Source organism: Bidens hawaiensis, unplaced genomic scaffold (assembly GCF_021521415.1).
Source record: "Bidens hawaiensis isolate Kalapana, Puna unplaced genomic scaffold, B.hawaiensis_p1.1 tig00001035_1, whole genome shotgun sequence".
Classification (NCBI taxonomy): Eukaryota; Viridiplantae; Streptophyta; class Magnoliopsida; order Asterales; family Asteraceae; genus Bidens; species Bidens hawaiensis.
In genome coordinates this window covers 639,592-652,170 of record NW_027491061.1, presented here as the reverse complement: position 1 = coordinate 652,170, position 12,579 = coordinate 639,592, and the positions used below count along the sequence as shown (strand labels likewise).

The 12,579-nt window shown below is 34.8% G+C and overlaps 1 protein-coding gene across 2 annotated transcripts; it reads right to left on the bottom strand.

The window, feature by feature from the left end:
* Positions 1–2,777: 2,777 nt before the first annotated feature.
* Positions 2,778–11,960, bottom strand: LOC143556724 (uncharacterized). Of its 2 annotated transcripts, none has more exons than XM_077045983.1 (14): positions 11,527–11,960; positions 10,493–10,579; positions 10,185–10,288; positions 9,994–10,044; positions 9,538–9,709; positions 9,121–9,441; positions 7,465–7,668; positions 6,854–7,357; positions 6,295–6,504; positions 6,021–6,209; positions 4,834–5,006; positions 4,545–4,697; positions 4,368–4,449; positions 2,778–3,516 (listed from the first exon to the last, which is right to left on the bottom strand). In XM_077045983.1, exons 1-14 carry the CDS (start codon positions 11,905–11,907, stop codon positions 3,127–3,129), a joined length of 3,021 nt encoding a protein of 1,006 aa, XP_076902098.1. In that variant the 5' UTR covers positions 11,908–11,960; the 3' UTR covers positions 2,778–3,126. The 2 variants fall into 2 exon arrangements, with proteins under 2 accessions (XP_076902098.1, XP_076902105.1); XM_077045990.1 differs by having other exon boundaries at positions 2,780–3,516; positions 10,493–10,572; positions 11,527–11,959.
* Positions 11,961–12,579: the final 619 nt, after the last annotated feature.

Below are 12,579 nucleotides of genomic sequence, written 5' to 3'. Positions count from 1 at the left end.
AAACAAATTTTCATCCATTGCTGACTGGGCGCCACGTGTCGCAATTCGCCCAATTTGTAGCCCCTCCACTACGCATAGCATAAGAATCCAAGAATAAGGTTCACAATGCGACTTGAAGCCTCACAAAGTACGATTAGAGGTTCACATGTACATTTTGGCAGAAAATTAGTTAAAAGAAATATCACTTGAAGTTGTGAGCTGAAATGTTTGGGTGTATACAAGTCGTACCTGTCGTGAGTTCTTGGAGATCAGATTGCTAAAAGTTTGAATCGAATGAGCTTAAATGAGCTCGAGGTTCACATATTGAGCTTAACTTTTTTTCCTTTGAACGACAAACATTGTCTAAGTTACTGAAAAAGCTCTCTAGGGGGGGGGGTCGATGTCGTGAGGTCTAATCCACCTAGTGGAGCTTCACCCAGGCTTAAACCCGGGAGTATGGCACATGAGTGGGAATCAAACCCGCGACATCAAACATAATAAACCCTTAGGTGAACTTAAGTTAAAACTCCTGCTAACATATTGAACTTAACTTAGCCCACAACTTTAAACGATTCTATCAATTATATAATTTTTATTTAATATATTAAACAAAATACATAATAAATAATATTATATGAAAGTTAAAAAAAAATCATAAATATATAAAATTAGTATTTAAATAATTTATATATATTAAAGAAGTCGGGCACAAGCTTTAGATATAAAACTCTTACGAGTCAAGCCCAAGGTTGTAACATTTACACCAATAGTCTATATATATGTATAAAGATAGTCGATAAAATAGTTATGTTGTTCTTGAAAGGTGTATAATGATATAAACAGCACAAATAAAAATCCAAACCAGTAAACACTATTAATAAAAGAAGTAAAAAGTAATATCATTATATTGATAAATCCTTCCCTGTAACAAGTCAACGGCATAGAATAAAATGGGAACAAAATTTGCAGTCCATCTAAAGAAAACATAAAAAAAAGTACACTGCCTAAAGAACAAAATATTCTAACTTGAAGAGTGTCGTCCACCCTTACACTTAGCCATACCCATGTACTTGTATTTGCAGAATCACAGATCTAGCATAGGTTAACGGATACAACCTTTTTAGCTAAGTACATTGTTAATGCAAAAAAAAGGGTATCTTTTTTTCTTTTACGTTTTATGTATCGCTATTCCTAAACAAATATATTTTAGTCCACGCTACCACTCAACTTTTCTTCTAGATCTACCACTAATTTGCAACCCCGTCAATAGAAATAGTGGCAACTTACCAATGGCTGAGTACTATCAATTGTCGTTCAAAAGAAAAAAAAGGAACATTATCAATTGCAACCAAACCAAAGCTCGGTGGCTACTGAACCCACCTTCTAGATAAAGTGGCTAGCCGATGTGATGAGAAGTGTATTATCAAAACGTCACATTGGCGCCCATTAGGGTCCCCACTTCAAAATTTTGTCCTCCCACATGTGTAGAACAAGTTAACAAACTTTAATCCACTTTCCTTTCAATTTCGGCAATTTTGGTAGTTACAACCATATAACTTTGAAAATCGATATATAACTTTATTTGAATTCCATATTGGACACAGTTAGATTCGTTATGAAGTCCTCACATGGTATAACAAAAACCCATAAATATTTATCAATATAGCACATGCATAAATACAATTATTTACTAAAGTTAATGAAAATAATTTTCACTAAAACTTTTCCACTGTTTAATGGTTAAAAGAATTCAAGAACAAGGTTTGCAATCGGACTTGGAGCCTCACAAAGCACGATCAAAGGTACCTTTCGGGGAAAAAATAGTGTAGAAATTTCACTTAAAGTTGTGAGCTTGAATGTTTAGGGTGTATACAAGTCGAACCAATCGTGAGTTACTAAAGATCAGATCACTAAAGTTCGAATCGAGTGAGCTTAAACAAGCTCAACAGTCACATATATAACTAAGGCACTAAGCCCACAAGCTTAAACGATAATTAATATTATATATAAGACAAGGTAGAATAATTAAATATGTATATTTTGTTTTATATAAAAGTTAAAAACAAGTATAAACATAGATATATAAATAATTATACAACTTTTAATTGTAAATGATAAATCACCCGGACACAGGCTTTAAAATTGAAGCTCTAAATAAGTGAAGCCCAGAGTCTGGCCCATTTACACCCACAGTCTAGAGGTGAAAAAAAAAACCGAAACCGGTTTTTTTATACCCGGTTTTTAATACCTAAACCCGTACCCGACCTTACCCGTAGGGTACGGATAAGGTATGCATTTTAGTACCAAAACCCGTACTCGAACCGGACCCGATTTGTACCCGGTAATACCCGAAAACCCGTACCGGTTCCATACCCGGAACCAGGTTTTTCCAATACCCGAATCCGGGTTTTTTCAAATACCCGAAATTTCCCGAAAAATAACTGGAAAATACTCGAAAAATACCCCTAAAAAGTGCAACCTCTTAAAAAATCCAATCTATACCCATAAAATACTCGGAAAAACCCCCGAAAATATGGTTTTTTCAATACGCGGAAATAGGGTTTTCAAATACCCGGTTCTATACCCGACCCGAATCCGATACATAGGGTATGTTTTTAGAGGCAATACCGGACCCGAATCCGACCCGGGTATTGCTATTACTCATTTTTCAATACCCGATCATACCTAAACCCGGTTTCAAATAGCCGATTTGTGCACCACTACCATTGTGTATTTGTAAACCCAACTAATAGAAAGAAAAAAGAAAAAAAAAGAATATTATATTGATAAATCTTTTTCCTATAATGCATTTCAGCTTTTACCTGCATAACAAGTTGTACATCTCAACGGTTTGAAAATTTTCCTATAAAATGGAAACAATACAAAATTTGCAATCCATCTAAAAAAAACAAAAAATTACACCACCTAAATAACAAAAATAATTTCCGACTCCAAGACTGTCGGCCACCAGTAGACTCAGGCCACACCCATATACTTCTTTCGGTTTATACACCCAAATGCGTATATACTCATGTATCTTTTGATAGCGTCAATGAGAACCCGATCTCTGATTCACTGGAATACCCAGAAAGTCGAGCCAGTCGTTTACAGGTAGAATTTAGACCGAAAACTTGAAACAAGTTCTTTCTACCCTGCAAGTGTGGGCTGCCTGTATCCAAACTTCAATCTTTCAACTAATTTATCTTTTTGTTTTCTCTTTTTGTCCATTTTAATTCTATATCTTTCTTCTCTTTCTCTTTCGTATACACCTTGCCAATGTACCTCCCCGGTTCTTGGCCATAACCACCTCTCGTATGGGTGGTCACCATCATCTGCTGCTTCGGCTAGATCTTCATCCATGCTCTTTAGTAAAGTGGCATTGAAATATTTGGGCCACATGAACCCTTTACGTTGTTCTACAGGGTGTTGTTCTTCTAGTGAACCTGTATCTGGGTCAATGTAAACCATGGTTCGAGCGCTATGGTAGGCCCACACGTTCACCAACAGTTCCAGTAGCCGACAATAGCATTGCCGTTTCTGTATTTATGAAATAAAAAGATTTTGAGCATTATAATCCAATCAACAAAACTTAAACTTATATACTATTGTGCGTCTTACTAGAGGTGGCAAAATTGACGGGCCAAACTAGACGGATAATGTGTCAAAACTAGGCCTGTTAACGAACTAAAGTTCAGTGAACCGTTATGTTTGTTTATTAAATAAACCAATGAACACGAACAAAGTTTTTTGTTCATTTAGTTAAACATACGAACATGTGTCATGCGTTCTGTATGTTGGTGAACGTTCGTTACATCCGTTTATTTGAATTCGTTAAAGTCTGTTCTTTTGTGTGTTTAAGTTCGTTTGCTTACGCTCGTCTATACATTCACTTTAATATTTAGGCTCGTTACAATTTACTCTAGTTATTTATGTATTTAGGCCCAACATATCATTAATGTTCGATTATATTAGTTAATCTACGTCCAGATATGTTTGTTCATTAATGCTATTAATGAGCAAACAAAAACAGATATGAACACGTTTATTTACTTGACAAACGAACATTAACAAAAAAACCTAGTTTGTTTAATTGTTTGCGTCCAACCATTCATCGGTTCGTGTACAGGCCTAGTCAATAAGTCCAGGTTGAAATCAGAAACTCTACAGTACGCGTTAACTTGAAAACACATTTGTCTATTTTTTTAAAACTATGAACAATTGATATGTCATATGATTAAAAGACACGATATATATTATGCAATAATATATATTTTTTTACTTTAAAAAGATTGTATGTAATAATAATACTTTGGCCAATTTGACCCGTTCCATTTTTAGTTAGAAACTTCATTTGACCCGCTAATCAAAATCAACACATTCTTAATTACCTCGCTTGCTGAAGATCCTAGAATGCATTCAATGGTTGTACTTGCATTCATGTGCAAACTGTCAAGAGAATCCGCAAACATCCTGCAATAGAATCAAACAAATGAGCACCGAAATCAATGGGATTCTATTCTCTTACAAAGGTTTACTTAATATTCTATTTTGAGATACTGTCTTACCTAGAAAACATCATGAACTCTAGGAAAGAAGGTGTTGGCATCACCCAGCTGTGCAATGAAGACCAGTGACCGCCATCTTCAGGCATTGGTGGCAGGGCTTCAACATATGGTGGCAACGCATACATCCGGCGGAAAGCATCCTGAAATGCTGTTCTGTTTGCAACAAAAGAAAAGCAAAGTTATTTACAAATTATTGTTAATAATGATATTGGTTAATTGTGGAAGACTTGGAATAATCATGTGTCAAGGTCAAATGTATGTTCATAAGGGATTTTGATATTCAATGTACCTGCAATTTCCAGCATTTAAGATATCACACATGGACCAAAATGTTAGAGCATGATCACCCCTTGCAAGTTCACCGTCCATGTCTACACGCGCCCAAAAATATATTACATCTCCTTCATGATTCTGTTGCACTGTTCCTTCCAGAACCCTTTCGGCTTTGGAAGACAACGATACCTGAAACAAAACCAGATTTAGAAAGAAAGAAAAAAATGACCCACATGCAAATACACATGCCTATAATCTAGGGGAATGGCAGATTGCAATATCATTTCACAGGGAACATTAAACTTCAAATAGTAACTATCCTATAAAATCTGGATGACGGAGTACATACATTAAAAGTAGATGTCAGACGTGCAATTTCGAGCCACTTGTTTATAAACGGGCCAATTCAGGTTGTGATAACCAAGACAAATAAAAAAAATTGCTAAAAAGCAGGAGTGTTAACAAACCAGCCAACTCGAGAGCTACTTTATATTGGATCGTTAAAAGCTCAAATTGAGCCAGGCTTAAACAAGCTTGAGCCTTAAGTAAGCTTATTTAATAATAAACAAGCACGGGCTTCACTTATCGAGCTCAAGCTGGCTCCGGAGCCTGAACGCGCCTATTAATTATATAATTTGACTTAATATATTAAATTAAATATATATATTTATACATTAATAAAATATTGTATATAATTTATAATAAAAAAGAAACTAAATAATATATATTATGCTATATATTAAATTATAATCGGAAAATATATAGAAATAATTTAGAATGTATATAAATCAATTAACTATAAAATAATAAACTAGCTAAGCTCGAGCTTTAGAAAAAATAATTCAAAAGGAGGCAGCTCGAGCTCTCATAAGCCAAACAAGCCGAGTTGGGCTCGGCTCAGCTCGTTTACACCCCCTACTAAAAAAAATAGGCCAAAAGGGTCAAAATAACCCAACATGTACTTTTTAAGCATGAATCCTCCTAAATCACTTCTCGAAAGTTAGAATGTTATTGAAATGTAATGATATTTGTCATTATATTTGGCAAACTAATTTTTGTAAAGAAGTTCATAAACTTTGTAAAAATAGTGTTTCGGATCAACCTGGCTATAAAAGCCTACTCGTTCTGACCTGTTACCCGGCCCGCCTGAATCACTCATTTTTGCCATGAAGACGTCAAAATCTTACAAACTGTATGGCCTACCTTCCTTGCAGAAGCACGCCATGATTGAAACCCAATCCAAGGTCGCTTGTGAACATTATCCACTTTATTTGCAATTGAAAACATGCCACCCATCTCAAGAAGAAGATCTCGGTAGTATGTCTCGTTTAAAATAAAAAGCCGCGCAACTGCATCCACATCATCTGATCTCAATCTTCTAGATTTTGAAGACTGAACACCATACAAAACTAAAACCATAAATAAGAGTGGCAAGGAATATAATAAATAGATAAGTTGAAAAATGGAAGTAACTTACAAGACTTAACCCACGGTACAAGGAACCATGGTGAAGAAAAGGCCATGCCCCAGCTCCATTGTAAATCTCATAAATGCATAAAGGCTGACCTGTCCTCTCTAGCTCCCCTTCATCCCTTTCATTTGCTTCAAATTTTAATTTATCGGCTCTTTTAGCATCGCGATATAATTCCTCCCACACACCATAGCTTTTATCTGTTCTTCCCTCTATCTACATCCATTGGAAAGTGATACCTTGCTTAGATACATTATCAATAAGGCAAAGAAATAGTTTACGACATGATAAATTAAGTCTCGCGCACAAGAAAAAAGAGGTGGTAAAATGGACAGGTCAAACAGGTTTGGTAGGACAAAAGGTTGTGCTATCCTAGAAACACTTTTCGCCTATATTAAAACTTAATCATAAATAACTAATGTGCTAAAGACTTTGTATTATGCACAAAAACAGTTTGACATGTACATCTGTTAGCTAATTTAATATTTAAAATTGACCCGTTTGAGATTAAACACAGCCCAAATCATAATAAAACAGTGGAGTATCGCCTCTAAAAATATCATACCTCCTCTAACTCTACTCTCTCAGTTTCTTCCAAGCTGTCAATTTCACTTAAAACATCCCAGTCCAGTTCAGTTTGAATATCATCCAGGTTGATCCCAGGTTCATTCTGTAATCCTGTTCTTGAATCCAATGAGTGTGTCATACGTTCCTCAATGTCATAAACAACACTTGTATTTCTAGCATCTTCTTTCAAACTCATATATGTCATATTTCTGGACTCTGTTTCCTCTGAGAATAAATCCCATTCCCATTTTCCCTGTGACGATTGAGAACTTACATCTGGCAGAATGGAACCTGACGGAAGTGTAAGAACACTTTCTAGAAGCTTCATATAACCACCAATGCATTCTGATGCTTGCATGTTCTTAGCAAGAAGCTTCCCTGAAGAACCAATACTATGAGCATAAGTTGATAGTTTTCCTTTGGATATTAGAAGCTTAAAAGCTTTCATCAACTCATCAGGCTTGTCCTTTGAAAAAATAATTCCATGTTCTCCATCAACAACCTGGGGATTCGAGAGATCTTTATAGAAAAGAACAAAAAGAAAATCATGTTTTAACCTCACCTAACCTACATCAACATAAATGAATTATTAAGAAAATATTAACTTACATATTTTGTTATGATGGGGTAATCAGGGGCGATTACAGGGACACCAAATGTCATGGCTCGGGTGATTAATGAAGAAAAGCCTTGTTCATCTTGAGAGGACCCGTATATAACAATATCAGATATTAATAACATCTCGTCCACGTCACCATCTAAACCATAGTGTCCAACAGAACCACGACGAAGACCAAGATGACCAGCAATATCCTGCAAATATTTCATCCATCAAAAAACACTATTTTCATGCACAGAGAATTACACAGTAGTTGCTTGAAACCTCATTTTTTCTGCATTAAAAAAAAAAAGAAAAACGCTCGAGTATCCAGTTCAATGCATATTTGATGAGGTCTTACAAAAGAACTTCAAAAGTGAATTACGTAAATTGCATAACTTTCCATCAATTCTAGTTTTAACTAAAATTTCCAATTTAAAGAAATTACTATAATCAAGAAAAGACTCATAAAACTGCCCACTTTCTAAGCCTAATCAATTAAACTACTCACTTTCTAAGCCTAATCAATTCTTGAGTCTTAATACCATATTTTTAACATATCAAACACCGGATTATAGCGAAAATGATGACTCGTGACTTCTTTCATATGTATAATAGAATATTAGTTATGCAACATTATTTTTTCTCCGTAATCTCAAGGATTTTGGTACTACTACTAGACTTAAAAATTCAAATAGCAACTATCCAAATTAGAGGTGGCAAATGGGTTGGGTCGAACGAGTTATGGGTTGAAATGAGTCATGGGTCAAAACGAGTTTGGGTCAGAACCGGTCAATTAAAAAAAAGGTTGTTTTGGTTTGGGTCGGAATAGGTTAGGGTTCGGACCGGGTTTTGAGAATTTTTTTTTTTTTTTTGTGAACGAGAATAACGGCGGAAGCATTTTAGTTTTTTTAGATTTTTTGTTTTTTATTTATATTTTAAGTTATGCTTTTTTTTATTATTATTATTTTTTGAGGGGGTTTCTATTAAGATCAAAACCCTCAAAAAATTTCAAAAATAATAATAATAAAATTATGACTCAAAATATAAATCATAAAAAAAAAGTAAAAACATTAAAATGTTTCCTACGTTGTCCTCGTTCCATAAAAAAAACCCACCGAGAATTGAACCGAAACCGAAAAAATCGACTAAAATGAAACAAAAAGCCAAAACCGGACCACATCAATCGAAATAAAAAAACAATCAAAACGAAACTAAAAAAATTCAAACCAAACAAAAACGAAACCGAAAAAACGGACAAAAACCGAGTCTGGAATCGACCAAAAAGAAACCAAAACCCAACCCAACACGGGTGAAAACTCTTGTTGGCTTGAAACCTGAACCGAACCCGTTCCGATACGAAACCTGTCACATTTCCTTAGGACACTAACCCACATCGACCCAATTCTTTGAACTTGTCGACCCATTTTGACCCAAAAATAAAAGGATGGAATTTCAAATGACTCATTTTGACCCATTTAGTTAAAACCTTTTACCCAAACCAACTCATTTAATTTTTAAAACAACTCAAATTGACCCATTTGAAAGGGTTTGGGTCAAGATTGCCACCCCTAATCCAAATGCTTTTAAAAACAAGAGTATTTCTACTATAATCTTTATATTATACATATGAAAAAACACAGAAATGTGACGATTATATTGTATACCTGTAAAGCATCATTATAGACACTGCTAGAGTTCCCACACACAAACACAAACTTGAACAATGGCCCAGCATCACCTTCCCTAGCATAACTGGTCAGCAGAGGACCTAAGTTATGCATTGCAACTGCATAATCCCATGATAGCTCATTGTAAAAGAAAGAACTTCCAACAACCAAAACCAGCATATCATAATAGGCAAAACCGTGTTTAACCCTTAATTGAAACTTGGTGTGGGATTTTTGGTAATTTTCAGCTGCCCACACATCTATTGGTGATCCAGGAATCACAAAGAAGTTTCCAGTGTCAAGCACACTATATAACATCTGATACATGAATAAATCATAAATGGAGGAGTAAGTTAAGAATCGTTTTTATTGATTGCAGTAATTATTATACCAGTGTAGGATAGGGAAGCTTACAGATAAAGAATAATCAGGAAACACAACCACATCAGCCCTTCTAAAAGCATTCTTCCAATATGAAATTAAATGTTCCCATTCCATTTCTTCATAAAAAGGAAGGCGATTAGTCAAGGAGTCTTCTTGAATTATCCAGATGAGTGGTACAGAGCAAAAGGGCTCCTGCATAAGGCTGCATAAATATAAAACTCACAAACCATAGTATCTACAAATAAACAAAACAAACATGAACTTGTTTTCACCAGTTCAGAAAATTTTCCATTGTTGACAGTACCATAGAATATTGAAAATAAAGTTCTACATGTTGCATGATACTTAATTGTTGATTGGATGATGATGATCACAACAAACTTTACTCACTTTCAAATTATAGCAGGGTTATGTTGAATGGTAAACATGTGACCAATTACAATTGACAAGAAAATATGTTAATAATTCAAACTAAATTCCCCAAACCTTGAAATTGCATCATGTGCTTCCAGCGAATTTACAACAACGCCATCAAATCTGCAGCAATAGAGATAAGTTAATTTTGTCTTCAACATAAAGAAAAGCTATATGCTACATGAAGAACACGAATAAACTACAGATTATTGTTCATAGCATACTGTTGAGAATGCATTGGTAGAGAGGAAGGGAGAACATACGTTGACCAATCAAGATGACCATAATTTTCAGGACTTAAAATTGAGACTTGGCCAATAGTCTTCTCCCAGATTGGTTTTGTGTCGCCATCCTCTGTAGCATATATCTGCATAATAGAAAAAATATTTTAAAAGACAAAAACTAGAAGAACTTCAGAAATATACTTCTACAAGGTTTTAAAATAAGTAGAAATCACTTCAATAATCTTATCAATCTAACAATAAATTACTTCATATGCCATATAGAACATTTAGCTCTACAAACAGATTTTAAGGAGCTAACATAGAGATAATAGAGTTTCAGAAATAACCTGAAGCATATAACCCAATCCACGTAAATTCTTCATCACGGTAAGTATCATCAAGGAAGATGGATCGTTCTTCATGTTTCCTACGATCTTACAATAATCAAAACAAGGCACTGTTATAAATATGTGATCATAAATGTTCATTAATATATATACACACTTATCCATTAGAGCAAATATGTGGACTTGACTAGAATCTTCAAGTAACAACTCTCAATGAAGACAATAAATAATCCCAAAATGTTAACTTATCTACTAAGTATTAATAACTGAAACAATTCCAGTAACAATTAAATAACATCAGTACTAGATTCTGAGTTTCTTCTGCACCAAGACCAACACCCTTATTGATATTCTGATTCTTAAAATTCAGGATATTAATCTATGTGTAAATCTGCTACTAACGTCATCCATCAATTCTAGACTATAAAATATGAAAATGTTTGGTACAAAAAAGTACCTACCAATTCTAGATTTTAAAGACGTATCGTTCTTCATGTTTCCTACGATCTTACAATAATAAAAACAAGGCACTGTAGTAAATATGTGATCATGGGTGTTCAAGGATATATACATTATACACACGCACTTATTCATTGGAGCAGATATGTGTACTGAACTAAAATCAAGTAAAGCAAGGTAAAACTAATAATTCTCAATGGATACATTAAATAATCCCAAAATGTTAACTTATCTACTGATAACTAAAACAAGACCAGTAATAATCCAATTAAGATCAGTTACTTAGAAAAAATAATATATATGATAGTTTAAAATGCAGAATATGAATCTATGTGTAAATTCACTACTAGCATCATCCACCAATTCTAAATTCATTTAAAATATCAAAAAGTTTGGTCCCAAAAAGTACCTACCAATTCACTAAACCAATAAATCCATCATTCATAGTTAGTTATCAATTACACTCTACCCACCCACCACAGTACACAGTACATTCCTTTAGTAGCATACAAACATCATAACCACAAACCACAGATACAGTCAAATTTTCATCTAATTAACCATCAATTACTCACAATTGCAAGCCGAGGCGATCTAACCCCAACCCGAGGCCTCTTCCTCGCACCGACACTCTCGAAATCCCTCACACTCCTCGACGAAACAAACTCCAACGAACTCCCGAACTTCAACCCCTCCCGAACACTCCGATTAACCGCCAGTCCACCGCCACCGTGGCGGAACACCATTGAAGCAATTGAGCTCTGTAACAGCATGGACACCAAGGCAAATGCGAACACAATGATTAATAAACATAAGTATAATAAGTTGGATCCTCTAATTGAAAAGAGCTTCCTAGGGTTAACGGATCGAGCGTGAGATCGACGGCGATGATCGGGCAAGGTGGATGATGAAGGAAGTGTAGAGGTTGATTTAGGGTTTCGTTTTAAGCGGAACATGGTTTTGAGATTAACTGACTGAAGAAGCAATGTATATATATGTATGTATTGGAAGCACAGAGTGAGTCAGTTCTGTTGTGGTAGATGATGGTAGTTATGATGATGGTGGTATATACATATATATATATATAGATATATCGTATATGTATGTATATGTGTATGTATGTGTGTAGTGATGACGGTGGTGAGATCTGATTTATTATTTGTGATTTTTTTGTTTGTTTGTTTTTGGAAAGTTTAAACGCGTTTTGGAGAGACGGGCGAACGAGAACGTTGAGTCGTATGTCATGGAAGGTGATGTTTAGTTTTTTTTTTTAACGATTGACGGCGTCCACTTATTCATTCGGTAATCATGATTTATTTTTTTATATATCGGGCTGCCTACCACCCTTAAAGACCATCCGTAGTCGTCGTGTGTTGTCCGGCGCGTTTTAGGGTATAACGTCGGGGGCACACCGCCCCCCCCGGCGTTTTGATTTTTTTTTACCTGCGTTTTACTCAAAATGCTGAAAAGAGCACGAAGTTTAAAAAAAATAACCGTTGGGCCATGTTTACGTTAAGAGCCGTTGGCTTTTTTTTTTAAAAAAATATATATATTAATTAAATTTATACTATAGTAGTTTTTATATAACTGTTAAAATTTGATTTCCTTTATTTTGCTTTATTTTCCTT

Coding starts and splice junctions, on each gene's coding strand:
- LOC143556724 (XM_077045983.1), bottom strand. CDS start 11,907: ATGTTCCGCTTAAAACGAAACCCTAAATCAACCTCTACACTTCCTTCA. Junction 10,045..10,184: donor GGTCATCTTGATTGGTCAAC/GTATGTTCTCCC, acceptor CTATTGCTGCAG/ATTTGATGGCGTTGTTGTAA. Junction 3,517..4,367: donor TAGGATCTTCAGCAAGCGAG/GTAATTAAGAAT, acceptor TCATAAATACAG/AAACGGCAATGCTATTGTCG.